Source organism: Oncorhynchus gorbuscha, linkage group LG16, assembly GCF_021184085.1.
Source record: "Oncorhynchus gorbuscha isolate QuinsamMale2020 ecotype Even-year linkage group LG16, OgorEven_v1.0, whole genome shotgun sequence".
Lineage (NCBI taxonomy): Eukaryota > Metazoa > Chordata > Actinopteri > Salmoniformes > Salmonidae > Oncorhynchus > Oncorhynchus gorbuscha.
Window position 1 is genome coordinate 97,524,324 of NC_060188.1, and position 22,446 is coordinate 97,546,769.

General features: G+C 45.3%; 1 protein-coding gene across 1 annotated transcript in view; it reads left to right on the top strand.

Annotated features, from left to right (window-relative positions):
- The first annotated feature begins 345 nt into the window (after window positions 1–345).
- The window catches only part of LOC124000763 (ephrin type-A receptor 5), a 199,875-nt gene continuing 177,774 nt past the window's right edge, over window positions 346–22,446 (top strand). The window contains exons 1-2 of the mRNA XM_046307354.1: window positions 346–658; window positions 11,427–11,491. Coding sequence (XP_046163310.1) covers window positions 556–658; window positions 11,427–11,491 — 168 coding nt within the window. The 5' untranslated portion in view covers window positions 346–555. The remainder of the gene's footprint in view (window positions 659–11,426; window positions 11,492–22,446) is intronic.

The following is a 22,446-nucleotide window of genomic DNA, read 5'->3' on the forward strand; positions in this document are numbered from 1 at the left end:
GTATTTTGACATTAAGCTTGAAAACCCGGTGAAAGCCAAGTTGAATGGCTGCTTCCTGGGTTTAAATGAGATTTTGCCATATTCAACGTCTCCTTTAATTAAGGCAGTATTCTGGTTCAGTCTATGGTGTTTCGTGCCTGATATTAGGGGTCATTCGTGTACTATTTGATAGAGGGCAACGGGCTGTAGTGCTCTTTGTGTGTATGTGGTAGTGTTGGAGCGGAGAGCCTCTATGCCCACTGGAGTCTCCCTCTGCTCTGAAGTTCACTCCGCCCCTGTCTGCTTCAGGCTGGCGGCGCTGTGCAGCTCTCCTCCTCTCCTCCTCCTCTCATCTGCCTCTCCAAATTCAGCGCGCTCCACTTCTCCTCTCCTCTCTAGCCGTGTGCCTGCGTACAGACGGACCTACCGACCGCGTAAATACGCTTTTATCTCTCAATAGACGGACAATAAAGACACAGATGTCTCCACTATTCACTTTAGGAGCGTTTACGCACTGAACTGAATTATCGGGACATTCATCACGCCTTCGTTTTCTCACCATTTTAAATTTAAAAAATGACATTGGCGTGGAATTGTGGTGGACGGTTTTACTTGAAAGTGTGGACGTGCTTTTTCAGCCTTGCAGTGCTCAGGACTCTATCTATACCTGCTAATGAAGGTAAGTGGACATAGTTAAAACATGTATTTATAATGTGTCAATACATTTGATTGTTATACACCTTTGATTACCTTGCCATGAAAGCAATCATTACCTTTGAACAAGGCTGATTCCCGACACTGATAAAGATGCCAGTTGGCAAAAAAAAGCATAGATTGCGAGACGCGCAATGCAATTGACATTTCGGTTTTTACTCATTATGAACGTTCTACATTTTGCTTTAAAAATGGTTTGTAAATAGTCTCGGTCTCAGTGATATTGATGCGAAGGAAGAGTGAGTCTCTCTCAGGCATTGTTACAGCACAAAGCGACCATTTCATTCCGGATCAATACCAGCGTGACAACTTCTTGACACCGTGTTTGATATTCTATATACCAAATAGATATTGTATTTAGTCAAACCTTGCCGGGCTGTACAAATAGAGTAGTCTAGTTTAAGTGCTGTGAAAGTTCAGCTATTTTCCTCGTGTTTCCGACCGTCTTGTTGGTTGACCGGAAAACTGTGCGTGAACAGCATTTAAATATCCCGTGATAAATGATGCCATTACCGTCTATAAGACATTATCATGTCATTATCCTACCAGACAGACATGAGGTCAGCTCGACTAGTGATGACATTGTCCGGTTGTGAAGTTCCCCTTATTTAGGCTACTGTGAATTTGATATAGATTTGTGACATTCAGTAATGGCCAGGGGAAAGTTCCAAAATGTTCTTTCTGTGACAGGAACTATGATATTAGTAATCCTTAGGACGTAATTATAAAAACGTTCATGCAAATGTAATGAGACGTCATCAATGTCACATGTAGACATATCATAAATGAGCCCTCCTATCTCTCTACCATACATGCGGACACTATTTGTGATAAATTATAGTCAAAATAGAGTCTCAGGAGATTCTCTTTTAAATGTAGTTATAGTATTTTCACCTCGAAACATACTGTTAATTTCTTGTCATCCTGTCCATTATATTTCTAGTCATTCTGTCCATTATATTTCTTGACATTCTGTCCATTATTGAGAAGTGTGCTCGTTCGTTCGTGTGCACATGTGTGCACGTGTGTGTGTGTGTGTGTATGCTGCAGTTGAATTGCCCCAGCTGATGATGACTAGGCCTAACAAACAGCATCACTACATAACAGCACCCTAACCCCACAGGAATTCAGCCTAATGGTCTGATTCAGAGGTGTGTGTCCCAAATGGAAAATTTTCCCTATATAGTGCACTACTTTAGACCAGAACCATATAGAACCCTATTCCCTATATAGCACACTACTTTAGACCAGAACCATATAGAACCCTATTCCCTATATAGTGCACTACTTTAGACCAGAGCCCTATAGAACCCTTTTCCCTATATAGTGCACTACTTTAGACCAGAACCATATAGAACCCTATTCCCTATATAGTGCACTATTTTAGACCAGAGCCCTATAGAACCCTATTCCCTATATAGTGCACTACTTTAGACCAGAACCATATAGAACCCTATTCCCTGTATAGTGCACTACTTTAGACCAGAACCATATAGAACCCTATTCCCTATATAGTGCACTACTTTAGACCAGAGGCCTATAGAACCCTATTCCCTATATAGCACACTACTTTAGACCAGAACCATATAGAACCCTATTCTTTATAGAGCACACTACTTTAGACCAGAGCCCTATAGAACCCTATTCCTTATATAGTGCACTACTTTAGACCAGAGCCCTATAGAACCCTATTCCCTGTATAGCGCACTACTTTAGACCAGAGCCCTATAGAACCCTATTCCTTATATAGTGCACTACTTTAGACCAGAACCATATAGAACCCTATTCCCTATATAGTGCACTACTTTAGACCAGAACCATATAGAACCCTATTCCCTGTATAGTGCACTACTTTAGACCAGAACCATATAGAACCCTATTCCCTATATAGCGCACTACTTTAGACCAGAACCATATAGAACCATATAGAACCCTATTCCCTATTGGTGTTCCAAGATGGCGTAGCAGTCGGACGTGTGTTTTGTCTTGTCCCGTCCTGTCTACTGTCTAGTGTAAATATAGTTTTCTTCGTTTTTTTTCTGTATATATTTCGTACATATTTTAATCTCACTTTCCAACTAGAGCTGAATATACTCTCCTGCAACCCGCATCACCCAATGTGGTACGGATCTGCTTTTTCTATACTTTACTTTAGAACCGGAACCCCCATCGGAAGCTAGCCAGTTAACTAGCTACTAGCTAGTACTCAGTTAGCCACTGCTAGCGGTCTTCAAAGCTAACTAGGACACCAGCGCGACATCAACCCAGAGCATATCAGACTGCTTTTTCTCTACCACATCTCCGGATTCCTACCGCAAGCTCTGAACCTTTACACCGGATCATCGCAACTAGCTAGTACTCAGTTAGCCACTGCTAGCGGTCTTCGAAGCTAACTAGGACACCAGCGCGACATCAACCCAGAGCATATCAGACTGCTTTTTCTCTACCACATCTCCGGATTCCTACCGCAAGCTCTGAACCTTTACACCGGATCATCGCAACTAGCTAGCTGCAATCCGTGTGGCTACTCCTGGCTAACGTCTCTGTCCCAAAACAAGCTCCAAGCTCCAGTTAGCCTCGAGCTAAGCCCATCTCCCGACTAGCCGAAGAGGCCCAACAATACCTCTTTTGCCAATTGGCCTGGACCCTTTACTGCCGACACGGAGCCCCGCCGATCCATCACGACTGGTCCGCCGGCATAATCGTCCGAGGTGGTTTCAACAGGCTTTTTCGTTGCGACATCGCCAAAGATCCATCTGCTGGCCAAGGCCCGCGAGCTTTATGAAACGCTGTGTCTCCAGCTCACCTAGCGTACTTGAGCACCTGTAGCATACTCCTGGGCTACAATTACCCGGGCCCACGACTGGTCTGTCGATGTCACTGCATGAAGAGGAATAAACAGACTTCACCCCATCGCGACGTCCCCCCAAAGGTTAACTCTCTAGCCCTCGCTATCTCCCCGCTTGCTAATTCGGCCTGCTAACGGCTAGCTTGTCTAGCCCGGGCCTACGAACTGTTAGCTTGTTAGCACAGGCCTGCTAACCATCTGAATCACCGCATCCCAAACACTCTGAACCCATTTACTTTCTATCTCTTTTTGATTTTAATTTTGTTTATACCTTCCGGAAACCTGCCTCACCCACTGTGATACGGAATCGCTGTTACTTTTAATTTTTATTTTATTTTTATGACACACTCAAGAACCTCCAGACGCTAACCAGCTAACTAGCTACAAGCTATTTAGTCATTGTTAGTTTAAAAAAAAAAACCTGGATAACACTCGCCAGCCCAGCCCCCCTGCCCCATCCACCGCTGCCCCCTGGACACTGATCTCTTGGCTACATAGCTGACGCACGCTGGACTGCCCATTAATCACGGTACTCCATTCTGCTTGTTTGTTTATCTGTCGGCCCAGTTGCCTAGTCAACGCCATTTTACCTGCTGTTTGTTGTGCTAGCTGATTAGCCTCGCCCACTGTTTTTAGCTAGCTTTCCCAATTCAACACCTGTGATTACTGTATGCCTCGCTGTATGTCTCTCTCAAATGTCAATATGCCTTGTATACTGTTGTTCAGGTTAGTTATCATTGTTTTAGTTCACAATGGAGCCCCTAGATCCACTCTGCATACCCCTGTTACCTCCCTTGTCCCACCCCCCACACATGCGGTGACATCACCCATTACAACCAGCATGTCCAGAGATACAACCTCTCTCATCATCACCCAGTGCCTGGGCTTACCTCCGCTGTACCCGCACCCCACCATACCCCTGTCTGCGCATTATGCCCTGAATATATTCTACCATGCCCAGAAACCTGCTCCTCTTATCCTCTGCCCCCAACGCTCTAGGCGACCAGTTTTGATAGCCTTTAGCCGCACCCTCATACTACTCCTTCTCTGTTCCGCGGGTGATGTGGAGGTAAACCCAGGCCCCGCATGTCCCCAGGTACCCTCATTTGTTGACTTCTGTGATCGAAAAAGTCTTGGTTTTATGCATGTCAACATCAGAAGCCTCCTCCCTAAGTTTGTTTTACTCACTGCTTTAGCACACTCTGCTAATCCTGATGTCCTTGCCGTGTCTGAATCCTGGCTCAGGAAGGCCACCAAAAATTCAGAGATTTCCAAACCCAACTATAACATCTTCCGTCAAGATAGAACTGCCAAAGGGGGCGGAGTCGCAGTCTACTGCAGAGATAGCCTGCAAAGTAATGTCATACTTTCCAGGTCCATACCCAAACAGTTTGAACTACTAATTTTGAAAATTACTCTCTCCAGAAACAAGTCTCTCACTGTTGCCGCCTGCTACCGACCCCCCTCAGCTCCCAGCTGTGCCCTGGACACCATTTGTGAATTGATCGCCCCCCATCTAGCTTCAGAGTTCGTTCTGTTAGGTGACCTAAACTGGGATATGCTTAACACCCCGGCAGTCCTACAATCTAAGCTAGATGCCCTCAATCTCACTCAAATCATCAAGGAACCCACCAGGTACAACCCTAACTCTGTAAACAAGGGCACCCTCATAGACGTCATCCTGACCAACTGGCCCTCCAAATATACTTCTGCTGTCTTCAACCAGGATCTCAGCGTTCACTGCCTCATCGCCTGTATCCGCCACGGAGCCGCAGTCAAACGACCACCCCTCATCACTGTCAAACGCTCCCTAAAACACTTCTGTGAGCAAGGCCTTTCTAATCGACCTGGCCCGGGTATCCTGGAAGGACATTGACCTCATCCCGTCAGTTGAGGATGCATGGTCATTCTTTAAAAGTAACTTCCTCACCATTTTAGATAAGCATGCTCCGTTCAAAAAATGCAGAACTAAGAACAGATACAGCCCTTGGTTCACTCCAGACCTGACTGCCCTCGACCAGCACAAAAACATCCTGTGGCGGACTGCAATAGCATCGAATAGCCCCCCGTGATATGCAACTGTTCAGGAAAGTCAGGAACCAATACACGCAGTCAGTCAGGAAAGCTAAGGCCAGCTTCTTCAGGCAGAAGTTTGCATCCTGTAGCTCCAACTCCAAAAAGTTCTGGGACACTGTGAAGTCCATGGAGAACAAGAGCACCTCCTCCCAGCTGCCCACTGCACTGAGGCTAGGAAACACGGTCTCCACCGATAAATCCATGATTATCGAAAACTTCAATAAGCACTTCTCAACGGCTGGCCATGCCTTCCGCCTGGCTACTCCAATCTCGGCCAACAGCTCCGCCCCCCCCGTAGCTCCTCACCCAAGCCTCTCCAGGTTCTCCTTTACCCAAATCCAGATAGCAGATGTTCTGAAAGAGCTGCAAAACCTGGACCCGTACAAATCAGCTGGGCTTGACAGCTGATAGTTCTGAAACTATCTGCCGCCATTGTCGCAACCCCTATTACCAGCCTGTTCAACCTCTCTTTCATATCGTCTGAGATCCCCAAGGATTGGGAAAGCTGCCGCAGTCATCCCCCTCTTCAAAGGGGGAGACACCCTGGAACCAAACTGTTACAGACCTATATCCATCCTGCCCTGCCTATCTAAGGTCTTCGAAAGCCAAGTCAACAAACAGGTCACTGACCATCTCGAATCCCACCGTACCTTCTCCGCTGTGCAATCTGGTTTCCGAGCCGGTCACGGGTGCACCTCAGCCACACTCAAGGTACTAAATGATATCATAACCGCCATCGATAAAAGACAGTACTGTGCAGCCGTCTTCATCGACCTCGCCAAGGCTTTCGACTCTGTCAATCACCATATTCTTATCGGCAGACTCAACAGCCTCGGTTTTTCGGATGACTGCCTTGCCTGGTTCACCAATTACTTTGCAGACAGAGTTCAGTGTGTCAAATCGGAGGGCATGCTGTCCGGTCCTCTGGCAGTCTCTATGGGGGTGCCACAGGGTTCAATTCTCGGGCCGACTCTTTTCTCTGTATATATCAATGATGTTGCTCTTGCTGCGGGCGATTCCCTGATCCACCTCTACGCAGACGACACCATTCTATATACTTTTGGCCCGTCATTGGACACTGTGCTATCTAACCTCCAAACGAGCTTCAATGCCATACAGCACTCCTTCCGTGGCCTCCAACTGCTCTTAAACGCGAGTAAAACCAAATGCATGCTTTTCAACCGATCGCTGCCTGCACCCGCATGCCCGACTAGCATCACCACCCTGGATGGTTCCGACCTTGAATATGTGGACATCTATAAGTACCTAGGTGTCTGGCTAGACTGCAAACTCTCCTTCCAGACTCACATCAAACATCTCCAATCGAAAATCAAATCAAGAATCGGCTTTCTATTCCGCAACAAAGCCTCCTTCACTCACGCTGCCAAGCTTACCCTAGTAAAACTGACTATCCTACCGATCCTCGACTTCGGCGATGTCATCTACAAAATGACTTCCAACACTCTACTCAGCAAACTGGATGCAGTCTATCACAGTGCCATCCGCTTTGTCACTAAAGCACCTTATACCACCCACCACTGCGACTTGTATGCTCTAGTCGGCTGGCCCTCACTACATATTCGTCGCCAGACCCACTGGCTCCAGGTCATCTACAAGTCCATGCTAGGTAAAGCTCCGCCTTATCTCAGTTCACTGGTCACGATGGCAACACCCATCCGTAGCACGCGCTCCAGCAGGTGTATCTCACTGATCATCCTTAAAGCCAACACCTCATTTGGCCGCCTCTCCTTCCAGTACTCTGCTGCCTGTGACTGGAACGAATTGCAAAAATCGCTGAAGTTGGAGACTTCTATCTCCCTCACCAACTTCAAACATCAGCTATCCGAGCAGCTAACCGATCGCTGCAGCTGTACATAGTCTATAGGAAAATAGCCCACCCATTTTCACTTACCTCATTCCCATACTGTTTTTATACTGTTTTTATTTATTTACTTTTCTGCTCTTTTGCACACCAATATCTCTACCTGTACATGACCATCTGATCATTTATCACTCCAGTGTTAATCTGCAAAATTGTATTATTCGCCTACCTCCTCATGCCTTTTGCACACATTGTATATATAGACTGCCCATTTTTTCTACTGTGTAATTGACTTGTTAATTGTTTATTCCATGTGTAACTCTGTGTTGTCTGTTCACACTGCTATGCTTTATCTTGGCCAGGTCGCAGTTGCAAATGAGAACTTGTTCTCAACTAGCCTACCTGGTTAAATAAAGGTGAAAAAAATAAATAAAATAAAAAATATATATATAGCACACTACTTTAGACCAGAACCATAAAAACCCTATTCCCTATATAGTGCACTTCTTTGACTTCAACACAATATATCCACAGTGATTACGTGAAGTGACGTCGTAACTCTCCCACATGTGAAATATGTCTCTTGGTGTTTTGAAATCGATACACACTGTATGGATAAAGAGTTTGTCCATTCAAACAATTATTACGAATGAATTTGCTTCTATTGGACTCTGAGGAGGATTTGCTGTTAAAACTTTTGTCTTTTTCTGCTGAACGTAATGTAGTGGTCCTTCTGTGGTCCTTCTGTAGCTCAGTTGGTAGAGCATGGCGCTTGTAACGCCAGGGTAGTGGGATCGATCCCCGGGACCACCCATACGTAGAATGTATGCACACATGACTGTAAGTCGCTTTGGATAAAAGCGTCTGCTAAATGGCATATATTATTATTATTATTATTATTATTATATTATTATTATATTATAAGTAATCCCTCTCACCCCCCCCTTTAAGATTTAGATGCACTATTGTAAAGTGACTGTTCCACTGGATGTCATAAGGTGAATGCACTAATTTGTAAGTCGCTCTGGATAAGAGCGTCTGCTAAATGACTTAAATGTAAATGTAAATGTTAGATATTACTGCACTGTCGGACATAGAAGCATTTTGCTATACTCACAGTAACATCTGCTAACCATTTGTATGTGACCAATAACATTCGATTTGATTCAATGGTGACAACCTCCATGAATCATCTGAATTCTCTGACTATGAGAATAATAAACTGAGTTTCACTATGGGGAAAGGGTTCTCCTCTCTACTGATGTACGCTAAGAGGATCTCCTTACATCCTCTCTTGGAGAAAGACATAATCTCCCTGTTATCATCGACTACACTACAACATATTTCCACTTTTTCTCCTAATTAGGATATTTTCCTAAGGGCATTGTTCTATCTGGAGTACTAGACAGTGTCTGTTAGCCTGCCTGCCAATCAGCTGGAACAAATCAAGACCTACTTTTCAGAAACTTTAAATAGACAGTTTGTTATGCTAGGAATGATGACTTTTCATTGGTGAAGGAATGATGACTTTTCATTGGTGAAGGAATGATGACTTTTCATTGGTGAAGGAATGATGACTTTTCATTGGTGAAGGAATGATGACTTTTCATTGGTGAAGGAATGATGACTTTTCATTGGTGAAGGAATGATGACTTTTCATTGAAGAATTGATGACTTTTCATTGGTGAAGGAATGATGACTTTTCATTGGTGAAGGAATGATGACTTTTCATTGGTGAAGGAATGATGACTTTTCATTGGTGAAGGAATGATGACTTTTCATTGGTGAAGGAATGATGACTTTTCATTGGTGAAGGAATGTTGACTTTTCATTGGTGAAGGAATGATGACTTTTCATTGGTGAAGGAATGTTGACTTTTCATTGGTGAAGGAATGATGACTTTTCATTGGTGAAGGAATGTTGACTTTTCATTTGGATGAAGTGAAGGAATGTTGACTTTTCATTGTGAAGGAATGGAATGATGACTTTTCATTGTTGACTTTTCGAAGGAATGATGACTTTTCATTGGCGAAGGAATGTTGACTTTTCATTGGGGAAGGAATGTTGACTTTTCATTGGCGAAGGAATGATGACTTTTCATTGGCGAAGGAATGATGACTTTTCATTGGCGAAGGAATGATGACTTTTCATTGGTGAAGGAATGTTGACTTTTCATTGGCGAAGGAATGTGCCCTTAACATATCGGTCATGATTGTTACGCAACATTTTGCAAAGGTCACTTCAACTATATTCGGTTACTGCTGTTGTACTATTCAGTAGCTCTGTCAGATCAGTTACCAGTAGGTCTGTCAGATCAGTTACCAGTAGCTCTGTCAGATCAGTTACCAGTAGGTCTGTCAGATCAGTTACCAGTAGGTCTGTCAGATCAGTTACCAGTAGCTCTGTCAGATCAGTTACCAGTAGGTCTGTCAGATCAGTTACCAGTAGCTCTGTCAGATCAGTTACCAGTAGGTCTGTCAGATCAGTTACCAGTAGCTCTGTCAGATCAGTTACCAGTAGGTCTGTCAGATCAGTTACCAGTAGGTCTGTCAGATCAGTTACCAGTAGGTCTGTCAGATCAGTTACCAGTAGGTCTGTCAGATCAGTTACCAGTAGGTCTGTCAGATCAGTTACCAGTAGGTCTGTCAGATCAGTTACCAGTAGGTCTGTCAGATCAGTTACCAGTAGCTCTGTCAGATCAGTTACCAGCAGGTCTGTCAGATCAGTTACCAGCAGGTCTGTCAGATCAGTTACCAGCAGGTCTGTCAGATCAGTTACCAGTAGCTCTGTCAGATCAGTTACCAGTAGGTCTGTCAGATCAGTTACCAGTAGGTCTGTCAGATCAGTTACCAGTAGGTCTGTCAGATCAGTTACCAGTAGCTCTGTCAGATCAGTTACCAGTAGGTCTGTCAGATCAGTTACCAGTAGGTCTGTCAGATCAGTTACCAGTAGGTCTGTCAGATCAGTTACCAGTAGGTCTGTCAGATCAGTTACCAGTAGGTCTGTCAGATCAGTTACCAGTAGGTCTGTCAGTACTGTTCAGTTACCAGTAGGTCTGTCAGATCAGTTACCAGTAGGTCTGTCAGATCAGTTACCAGTAGGTCTGTCAGATCAGTTACCAGTAGGTCTGTCAGTACTGTTCAGTTACCAGTAGTTCTGTCTAGTACTGTTCAGTTACCAGTAGTTCTGTCTATACTGTTCAGTTACCAGTAGGTCTGTCAGATCAGTTACCAGTAGGTCTGTCAGATCAGTTACCAGTAGGTCTGTCAGATCAGTTACCAGTAGGTCTGTCAGTACTGTTCAGTTACCAGTAGGTCTGTCAGATCAGTTACCAGTAGGTCTGTCAGTACTGTTCAGTTACCAGTAGGTCTGTCAGATCAGTTACCAGTAGGTCTGTCAGTACTGTTCAGTTACTAGTAGGTCTGTCAGTACTGTTCAGTTACCAGTAGGTCTGTCAGATCAGTTACCAGTAGGTCTGTCAGTACTGTTCAGTTACCAGTAGGTCTGTCAGATCAGTTACCAGTAGGTCTGTCAGTACTGTTCAGTTACCAGTAGGTCTGTCAGTACTGTTCAGTTACCAGTAGGTCTGTCAGATCAGTTACCAGTAGGTCTGTCAGTACTGTTCAGTTACCAGTAGTTCTGTCTATACTGTTCAGTTACCAGTAGGTCTGTCTATACTGTTCAGTTACCAGTAGTTCTGTCTATACTGTTCAGTTACCAGTAGGTCTGTCTATACTGTTCAGTTACCAGTAGTTCTGTCTATACTGTTCAGTTACCAGTAGGTCTGTCAGATCAGTTACCAGTAGGTCTGTCTGTACTGTTCAGTTACCAGTAAGTCTGTCTGTACTGTTCAGTTACCAGTAGGTCTGTCTGTACTGTTCAGTTACCAGTAGGTCTGTCTGTACTGTTCAGTTACCAGTGTTTTTCATTTAAAATCTTCCCAAATGTGTTCTACATACTAACTGTGTCCTTCCTGTGTTTCTGCAGTGAACTTACTGGACTCTCGCTCTGTCATGGGGGACCTTGGGTGGATAGCCTACCCAAAGAATGGGGTGAGTGGTACTTCATAAATGCTCACACAAACCACACCAACTCATTTCAGGCTGCCTGGACCAATCCTCATCAGTATCAGTCCCAGCTCAGTCCCTGCTCAGTCCCTGCTCACTCCCAGCTCAGTCCCTGCTCAGTCCCTGCTCACTCCCAGCTCAGTCCCAGCTCAACTCAGCTCAACCCCAGCCCAGGTCAACCCCAGCTCAACCCAACTCAGCTCAACCCCAGCTCAGCCGCAGCTCAACTCAGCACAACCCAGCTCAGCTCAGCCCCAGCTCAACTCAGCACAACCCAGCTCAGCTCAGCTCAACCCCAACTCAACCTCAACCCAACCCAACCCAGCTCAGCTCAACCCCAACCCAACCCAGCTCAGCTCAACCCCAGCCCAGCTCAACCCGAGCTCAACCCCAGCCCAACCCAGCTCAACCCCAGCTCAGCCCCAGCTAAACTCAGCTCACCCCCAGTTCAACCCCAGCCCAGCCCAGCTCAACCCAAGCCCAGCTTAACCCCAGCTCATTCCCAGTCCAGCTTAACCCCAGCTCAACCCCAGCCCCGCCCAACCCAGCTCAACCCCAGCTCAGCCCAACCCAGCTCAACCCCAAGTCAGCCCAGCCCAGCTCAGCCCCAGCTATGTCGGCTACAGTTTCAACAGAATAAACACATCAAAACTCACAATCAAAGGATGATGCTTGTTAGTACTGTTTGGGATATAGCAGGTTAAAGGATGATGCTTGTTAGTACTGTTTGGGATATAGCAGGTTAAAGGATGATGCTTGTTAGTACTGTTTGGGATATAGCAGGTTAAAGGATGATGCTTGTTAGTACTGTTTGGGATATAGCAGGTTAAAGGATGATGCTTGTTAGTACTGTTTGGGATTTAGCAGGTCAAAGGATGATGCTTGTTAGTACTGTTTGGGATATAGCAGGTTAAAGATTGATGCTTGTTAGTACTGTTTGGGATATAGCAGGTCAAAGTTGGGAATCTCCCAGGCGATTAAAAAACAGACAGAACTCTCATAGTCAGAGAGTGGGAAAGGCAGGGTTTTTATGGTCTCCAGAGACATGCAGCTCAGGCTTCTAATTACACAGAATATTTCCTCACACTCATTTCTTATTGACTCCATAAAGGAGGGGAGGGGGGAAGTCTGAGCCAGCTCTGATCCTCATGAGTGCTGGGAGATCTAGTGACCAGCCTGATAGGCCCGTAAGTTAATTGCATCAATTACATTTTTTTTCAAGAAGTGAAACGAATAGTCTGATCATTTACACGTCGAAGAAAAGTGTCTCAGCTCAAGGAAATCATCTTAGGATCGGCTCAAACGTGACCCACCACCTAAATTAGGTGTTATGTAGCAACATTTTAAATGGTGTTTTTACATTGGATAAAATTATAGACAGAGCTTCTAAATGGCATATCAGACACTGTAGTTGGAGGAAATATGAGGAAGTAGAGACTCAGAGCTTCTAAATGGCATATCAGACACTGTAGTTGGAGGAAACATGAGGAAGTAGAGACTCAGAGCTTCTAAATGGCATATCAGACACTGTAGTTGGAGGAAACATGGGGAAGTAGAGACTCAGAGCTTCTAAATGGCATATCAGACAGTGTAGTTGGAGGAAACATGGGGAAGAAATGCAGCTTTAAAAGGTGATACACTTAGAATCCCATTTAGGAATATAAGAGGTGGCTAATAACAGACCTCCATCCTATGCTAGCTTGCTACCCATGGCCTGGCTAGCTGTCTAAATCGCCGTGACCCCCAAACAACCTCTCCACTCACTGGAACCTTTTGATCACTCAACTAAGCATGCCTCTCCTTAATGTCAATATGTCTTGTCCATTGCTGGTTAGTGTTTATTGGCTTATTTCACTGTAGAGCCTCTAGTCCTGCTCACTATACCTTATCCAACCTATTAGTTCCATCACCCACACATGCAATGACATCTCCTGGTTGCAATGATGTTTCTAGAGACAATATCTCTCTCTTCATCACTCAATACCTAGGTTTACCTCCACCGTATTCACATCCTACCATATCTTTGTCTGTATATTATACCTTGATGCTATTTTATCACCCCCAGAAACCTCCTTTTACTCTCTGTTCCAGACATTCTAGAGGACCAATTCTTATTGCTTTTAGCCGCACCCTTATTCTACTCCTCCTCTGTTCCTCTGGCGATGTAGAGGTGAATCCAGGCCCTGCAGTGCCTAGCTCCACTCCTGTTCCCCAGGCACTCTCTTTTGACGACTTCTGTAACCGTAATAGCCTTGGTTTCATGCATGTTAACATAAGAAGCCTCCTCCCAAAGTTTGTTCTATTCACTGCTTTAGCACACTCTGCCAACCCGGATGTCCTTGCCGTGTCTGCATCCTGGCCTAGGAAGACCACCAAAAATTCTGAAATTTAAATTCCAAACTACAACATTTTCAGACAAGATAGAACTGCCAAAGGGGGCGGTCTTGCAATCTACTGCAAAGATAGCCTGCAGAGTTCTGTCCTACTATCCAGGTCTGTACCCAAACAATTTGAACTTCTACTTTTAAAAATCCACTTCTCTAAAAACAAGTCTCTCACCGTTGCTGCCTGCTATAGACCACCCTCTGCCCCCAGCTGTGCTCTGGACACCATATGTGAACTGATTGCCCCCCATCTATCTTCAGAGCTCGTTCTGCTAGGCGACTGGAACATGCTTAACACCCCAGCCATCCTACAATCTAAACTTGATGCCCTCAATCTCTCACAAATTATCAATGAACCTACCAGGTACCTCCCCAAAGCCTTAAACACGGGCACCCTCATAGATATCATCCTAACCAACTTGCCCTCTAAATACACCTCTGCTGTCTTCAACCAAGATCTCAGCGATCACTGCCTCATTGCCTGCATCCGTAATGGGTCAGCGGTCAAACGACCTCCACTCATCACTGTAAAACGCTCCCTGAAACACTTCAGCGAGCAGGCCTTTCTAATCGACCTGGCTGGGGTATCCTGGAAGGATATTGATCTCATCCCGTCAGTAGAGGATGCCTAGATATTTTTTAAAGATGCCTTCCTAACCATCTTAAATAAACATGCCCCATTCACGAAATTTAGAACCAGGAAGAGATATATCCCTTGGTTCTCCCAGACCTGACTGCTCTTAACCAACACAAATTCTCTGATCCACCTCTACGCAGACGACATCATTCTGTATAATTCTGGTCAAAAGTGGGGTGACTGTAACGGATGTGAAACGGCTAGCTTAGTTAGCGGTGCGCACTAAATAGCATTTAAATCGGTGACGTCACTTGAAGTAGTAGTTCCCCTTGCTCTGGAAGGGCCGCGGCTTTTGTGGAGTGATGGGTAACGATGCTTCGTGGGTGACTGTTGTTGATGTGTGCAGAGATAGAATAGAATAGAATTCTCAATTCTAGTGGCTTTATCGGTGGTGACAGTGTTTCCTGTCCTCAGTGCAGTGGGCAGCTGGAAGGAGATGCTCTTAATCTCCATGGACTTTACAGTGTCCCAGAAGGAGGTGCTCTTAATCTCCATGAATTTGACAGTGTCCCAGAAGGAGGTGCTCTTAATCTCCATGAATTTGACAGTGTCCCAGAAGGAGATGCTCTTAATCTCCATGGACTTTACAGTGTCCCAGAAGGAGGTGCTCTTAATCTCCATGAATTTGACAGTGTCCCAGAAGGAGGTGCTCTTAATCTCCATGAATTTGACAGTGTCCCAGAAGGAGGTGCTCTTAATGAATTTGACTCCAGGTGAATTTGAATTTTACAGTGTCCCAGAAGTGCTCTTAATCTCCAGAATTTTACAGTGTCCCAGAAGGAGGTGCTCTTAATCTCCATTAACTTTACAGTGTCCATGAATTTGACAGTGTCCCAGAAGGAGGTGCTCTTAATCTCCATGAATTTGACAGTGTCCCAGAAGGAGGTGCTCTTAATCTCCATTAACTTTACAGTGTCCCAGAAGGAGGTGCTCTTAATCTCCATGAACTTTACAGTGTCCCAGAAGGAGGTGCTCTTAATCTCCATGGACTTTACAGTGTCCCAGAAGGAGGTGTTCTTAATCTCCATGAATTTTACAGTGTGCCAGAACTTTTTTGAATTTGTCCTACAGGATACAAATTTCTGCTTGAAAAAGCTAGCCTTAGCTTTCCTAACTGCCTGTGTATATTTATTCCTGACTTCCCTGAAAAGTTGCATATCACGGGGGCTATTCGGTGGTAATGCAGAACGCCACGGGATGTTTTTGTGCTGGTCAAGGGCAGTCAGGTCTGGAGAGAACCAAGGGCTATATCTACATTTTTGAAAGGGGCATGCTTATCTAAGATGGTGAGGAAGGCACTTTTAAAGAAAGACCAGGCATCCTCGACTGACGGGATGAGGTCAATATCCTTCCAGGATACTGGGGCCAGGTCGATTATGAAGTATTTTAGGGAGCGTTTGATAGTGATGAGGGGTGGTCGTTTGACCCTAGACCCGTTACGGATGTAGGCAATGAGGCAGTGGTTACTGAGATCTTGGTAGAAAACATCAGAGGTGTATTTGGAGGGCAAGTTGGTTAGGATGATATTTATGATGCCCGTGTTTACGGATTAGGGGTTGAACCTGGTGGGTTCATTGATAATTTGTGAGAGATTGAGGGCATCAAGCTTAGATTGTAGGATGGCCGGGGTGTTAAGCATGTCCCAGTTCAGGTCACTTAGCAGCACTAGCTCTGAAGATAGATGGGAAACAATCAGTTCACATATGGTGTCCAGGGCACAGCTGGGGGCAGAGGGTGGTCTATAGCAAGCGGAAATGATGAGAGACTTGTTTCTGGAAAGGTGCATTTTTAAAAGTAGAAGCTCGAATTGTTTGGGCACAGATCTGGATAGTAAGACAGAACTCTGCACGCCATCTCTGCAGTAGATTGCAACACCGCCCCCTTTGGCAGTTCTATCTTGTCAGCAAATGTTATAGTTAGGGATGGAAATTTCAGGGTTTTTGCTGGTCTTCCTGAGCCAGGATTCAGACACGGCAAGGACATCCGGGTTGGCAGAGTGTGCTAAAGTGGTGAATAAAACAAACTTAGGGAGGAGGATTCTTATGTTAACATGCATGAAACCAAGGCTATTAAGGTTACAGAAGTCAGCAAAAGAGATAGCCCTGGGGAATAGGAGTGGAGCTAGGCACTGCAGGGCCTGGATTCACCTCTACATCACCAGAGGAACAAAGGAGGAGTGGGATAAGGGTACAGCTAAAGGCTCGAATAACAGGTCGGCTAGTACGTTCAGAACAGAGAGTAAAAGGATCACATTTCTGAGCACGGTAGAATAGATTCAAGGCATAATGTACAGACAAAGGTATGGTAGGATGTGGATATAGTGATGGTAAAACTGTGCTTAGAGTGACGATGACAGAGATATTGTCCCTAGAAATATAATTTAAACCAGATGATGTCACCGCATGTGTGGTAGGTGGAACTAAAGTATTAAATAAGGCGTTTTGAGCAGGGTTAGAGGCTCTACAGTGAAATAAGGCAATAACTAACCAATATAGCAATGGACAAGGCATATTGACGTTAGGGAGAAACATGTGTAGCCGAGTGATCATAGGAGTTCAGTGAGTAGTTAAGCTGGCTGGAGACACGGTGATTCAGACAGCTAGCAGGCCGGGGTTTCAGGCAGCTTGGGACTAGCGCAAGCTAACAGAAGGGCCATGGAGGGACGTCGCGACGGAAGAAAGTCTGTCGTGGCCCTCTCGTGATATGAATTTGTCTGGTGGGCCTTTTAAGCTAACAGTCCGATGTGCTCTGGACAGCTAGCAGGCCGCGGCTAGCATGCTAGCGGATGGGATTTCAGTGGACGAAGCGACTGCGGAGCCAGTTGAGGGAAAACCCTATCGGGCGAATCAGGAGTGAACTGGAGGACAGAGAGTAACGAGTGAACAGGAGGACAGAGAGTAACGAGTGAACAGGAGGACAGAGAGTAACGAGTGAAAGGAAGTAAAGAAATAGTGAAGGATTCGGAAGATGCAGGGAGGAAGAACGCAGGTAAAGGTCAGGTTAAGAAATGCTTTCTGTTATCATCAAACACAGTTGTTCTGTCTACAGGAACAGTCTGTATAGTACACAGAAGAGAACAGGAGGGTAAAGATCGCTAACAGTGCCTACACTAATAAACTTTACGATCACCATTTCTAGATAGATACACAAACATTGCAAGGTTAACCCAGTGACGCTGGTCAATTACACTGAGTATGCAACAAATTAAGAACACCTTTTGCCATGACATAGACGGACCAGGTGAATCCAGGTGGAAGTTATGATCCCTTATTGATGTCTCTTCTTAAATCCACTCCAATCAGTGTAGATGAAGGGGAGGAGACATGTAGATGAAGGGGAGGAGACATGCAGATGACGGGGAGGAGACATGTAGATGAAGGGGAGGAGACAGGTTAAAGAACGATTTTTAAGCCTTGAGACAATTGAATTGAGACATGGATTGTGTATGTGTACCATTCAGAGGGTGAATGGGCAAGAAAAAAGATTGAAGTTTCTTTGAACGGGCATGGTAGTGGGTGCCAGGCACACTGGATTGTGTCAAGAAGGGTTTTTCACTCTGAATAGTTTCCCGTGTTTATCAAGAACTGTCCACCACCCAAAGGACTGTGGGAAGTATTGGAGTCAACATGGGCCAGCATCCTTGTGGAACGCTTTCAACACCTTGTAGAGTCCATGCCCAGGTAAATTGAAGCGTTTCTGAGGGCAAACGGGGTTGTAACTCAATATTAAGACGGTGTTCCTAATGTTTTGTCCTCTCGGTGTATCTCCGGTCCGTCCTGGGTATCCCCTTTGTGTTCTGCACCTCCAGTCATTGTGAAGAGCACCTCGTTACATCTTCCTGGGTGCTTCCCAAATGGCGCCATATTCACTGTATAGTGGAGTACTTTTTTTAACCAGATCCCTAAGGGCCCGTGTCAACTGTAGTACACTGTATAGGGAGTAGGAATTGGGGAAGCACTCGCTATTAGAGTGAGTGTGTGTTAGGCCTAATCTGTTTTCAAGCCGAGTCCAACCTGTTACTTTACATCCTGTTTATCAGCGTTAAGAGGATTTGTCTCTGTGGTCTCTGCTGAGTGTGTGTGTGTGTGCGCGTGTGTGCGCGTGTGTGCGCGTGTGTGCGTGTGTGCGTGTGTGCGTGTGTGCGTGTGTGCGTGTGTGTTTTACTCTGCTGGGTGTGTCATCAGGGGTCCAACCAGACCTCAGACTCAGCACTGCACACTGATACGTAGGCAGGCATGTAGACAGACAGGTAGGCAGGCATGTAGGCAGGCAGGCATGTAGACAGACAGACAGGCAGGCATGTAGGCAGACAGACAGGCAGGCATGTAGGCACACAGACATGTAGGCAGGCATGTAGGCACACAGACAGGCAGACAGGTAGGCAGGCATGTAGGCAGACAGGCAAGCAGGCATGTAGGCACACAGACAGGCAGGCAGGCAGACAGGCAGGCAGGTTTGTAGGCAGGCAGGCAGGAATGTAGGCAGTTAGGCAGACAGACAGGCATGTAGGCAGGCAGGTGGACTGGCAGGCAGGCATGTAGGCAGACAGGTGGGTAGGCAGACAGGTAGGTAGGTTTGTAGGCAGGCAGGCAGGCAAGCATGTAGGCAAACAGGTGGGTAGGCAGACAGGTAGGTAGGTTTGTAGGCAGGCAGGCAGGCAGGCAGGTAGGTTGGTAGGCAGAGAGGTAGGTAGGTAGGTAGGTAGGTAGGTAGGTAGGCAGGCAGGCAGGCAGGCAGGCAGGCAGGCAGGCAGGCAGAGAGGTAGGTAGGCAGAGAGGTAGGTAGGCAGAGAGGTAGGCAGACACAGACAGACAGACAGGTATAGGTAGGTAGGTAGGTAGGTAGGTAGGCAGACACAGACAGGCAGGTAGGCAGGTAGGCAGGCAGGTAGGTAGGTAGGTAGACAGGCTGGTAGACAGGTAGGTAGGTAGGTAGGTAGGTAGGTAGGTAGGTAGGTAGGTAGGTAGGTAGGCAGGCAGGTAGGTAGGTAGGCAGACAGGCGCAAAAACTTTCACATGTGAAAATGCCATTTGCTGTTTGAATTGTACTGTCCCACTATGCTAACTGTTACACCTGTCCCACTATGCTAACTGTTACACCTGTCCCACTATGCTAACTGTTACACCTGTCCCACTATGCTAACTGATACACCTGTCCCACTCTGCTAACTGTTACACCTGTCCCACTATGCTAACTGTTACACCTGTCCCACTCTGTTACACCTGCTTAGCGGTCCTTCAATCTTCCCAACAGTTGGGACAATGGGACAATTCTGAGTATAAGGCAATTTCTCAGCGGTATTGAGGTAGGTTTTCTGAGCCATATTTCATGTCGGCTCAGCGGGGTCTACAGGGCTTTAGGAAAGTATTCAGGCCCCTTTCACTTTTTCCACATTTTGTTACATTACAGCATTATTCTAAAATTGATTAAATCGTTTTTTCCCCCTCATCAATCTACACACAATACCCCATAATGACAAAGCAAAAACATTTTTTTTGTGCAAATTTATTAAATATCACATTTATATCAGACCCTTTACTCAGTACTTTGTTGAAGCACCTTTAGTAGTGATTACAGTCTCAAGTCTTATGACTCTACAATCTTGGCACACCTGTATTTGGGGATTTTCTCCCATTCTTCTCTGCAGATCCTCTCAAGCAGGTCGGATGGGGAGCGTCGCTGCACAGCTACTTTCAGGTCTTACCAGAGATGTTCGATCGGGTTCTGACTGGGCCAATCAAGGACATTCAGAGACTTGTCCCGAAGCCACTCCTTTGTTATCTTGGCTGTGTGCTTAGGATCGTTGTCTTGTTGGAAGGTGAACCTTCGCCCCAGTCTGGCACACAGCCAAGACAACACAAGATTGGCTTCGGGACAAAGCCCCCCCCCTCCTGATTGCTCAGTGTGGCCGGGCGGCTCTAGGACGAGTCTTGGCTGTTCCAAACTTCTTCCATTTCCGCTTTGTCATTATGCGGTATTGTGTGCAGAATGCTCAAATCAAATCAGATGTTATTAGTCACATGCGCCGAATACAACAGGTGTAGTAGACCTTACAGTGAAATGCTGAATACAACAGGTGTAGTAGACCTCACAGTGAAATGCTGAATACAACAGGTGTAGTAGACCTTGCAGTGAAATGCTGAATACAACAGGTGTAGTAGACCTCACAGTGAAATGCTGAATACAACAGGTGTAGTAGACCTTCCAGAGAAACGCTGAATACAACAGGTGTAGTAGACCTCACAGTGAAATGCTGAATACAACAGGTGTAGTAGACCTTCCAGTGAAATGCTGAATACAACAGGTGTAGTAGACCTTGCAGTGAAACACTGAATACAACAGGTGTAGTAGACCTGACAGTGAAATGCTGAATACAACAGGTGTAGTAGACCTCACAGTGAAATGCTGAATACAACAGGTGTAGTAGACCTTACAGTGAAATGCTGAATACAACAGGTGTAGTAGACCTCACAGTGAAATGCTGAATACAACAGGTGTAGTAGACCTTACAGTGAAATGCTGAATACAACAGGTGTAGTAGACCTTGCAGTGAAATGCTGAATACAACAGGTGTAGTAGACCTCACAGTGAAATGCTGAATACAGGTGTAGTAGACCTTACAGTGAAATGCTGAATACAACAGGTGTAGTAGACCTTCCAGTGAAGTGCTGAATACAACAGGTGTAGTAGACCTCACAGTGAAATGCTGAATACAACAAGTGTAGACCTTCCAGTGAAGTGCTGAATACAACAGGTGTAGTAGACCTTGCAGTGAAACACTGAATACAACAGGTGTAGTAGACCTGACAGTGAAATGCTGAATACAACAGGTGTAGTAGACCTCACAGTGAAATGCTGAATACAACAGGTGTAGTAGACCTTACAGTGAAATGCTGAATACAACAGGTGTAGTAGACCTCACAGTGAAATGCTGAATACAACAGGTGTAGTAGACCTTACAGTGAAATGCTGAATACAACAGGTGTAGTAGTAGTATGCTGAATACCAGGTGTAGTAGACCTGACAGTGAAATGCTGAATACAACAGGTGTAGTAGACCTCACAGTGAAATGCTGAATACAACAGGTGTAGTAGACCTTACAGTGAAATGCTGAATACAACAGGTGTAGTAGACCTGACAGTGAAATGCTGAATACAACAGGTGTAGTAGACCTCACAGTGAAATGCTGAATACAACAGGTGTAGTAGACCTTACAGTGAAATGCTGAATACAACAGGTGTAGTAGACCTCACAGTGAAATGCTGAATACAACAGGTGTAGTAGACCTTACAGTGAAATGCTGAATACAACAGGTGTAGTAGACCTTCCAGTGAAGTGCTGAATACAACAAGTGTAGACCTTACAGTGAAGTGCTGAATACAACAAGTGTAGACCTTCCAGTGAAGTGCTGAATACAACAAGTGTAGACCTTCCAGTGAAATGCTGAATACAACAAGTGTAGACCTTCCAGTGAAGTGCTGAATACAACAAGTGTAGACCTTCCAGTGAAGTGCTTACTTACAAGCTCCTAACCAACAATGCAGTTAAAAAAATTATAAATACAGATAAGAATAACAAATAAAAGTAACAAGTCATTTAAGAGCAGCAGTAAAATAACAATAGCGAGCCTATATACAGGGGGTACCGGTACAGAGTCAATGTGGAGGCTATATACAGGGGGGTACCGGTACAGAGTCAATGTGGAGGCTATATACAGGGGGGTACATTTACATTTACATTTAAGTCATTTAGCAGACGCTCTTATCCAGAGCCGACTTACAAATTGGTGCATTCACCTTATGACATCCAGTGGAACAGTCACTTTACAATAGTGCATCTAAATCTTAAAGGGGGGTGAGAAGGATTACTTATCCACACAGTGCTTTCTATCTGACAGTCACACAGTGTCCTATCTAGTT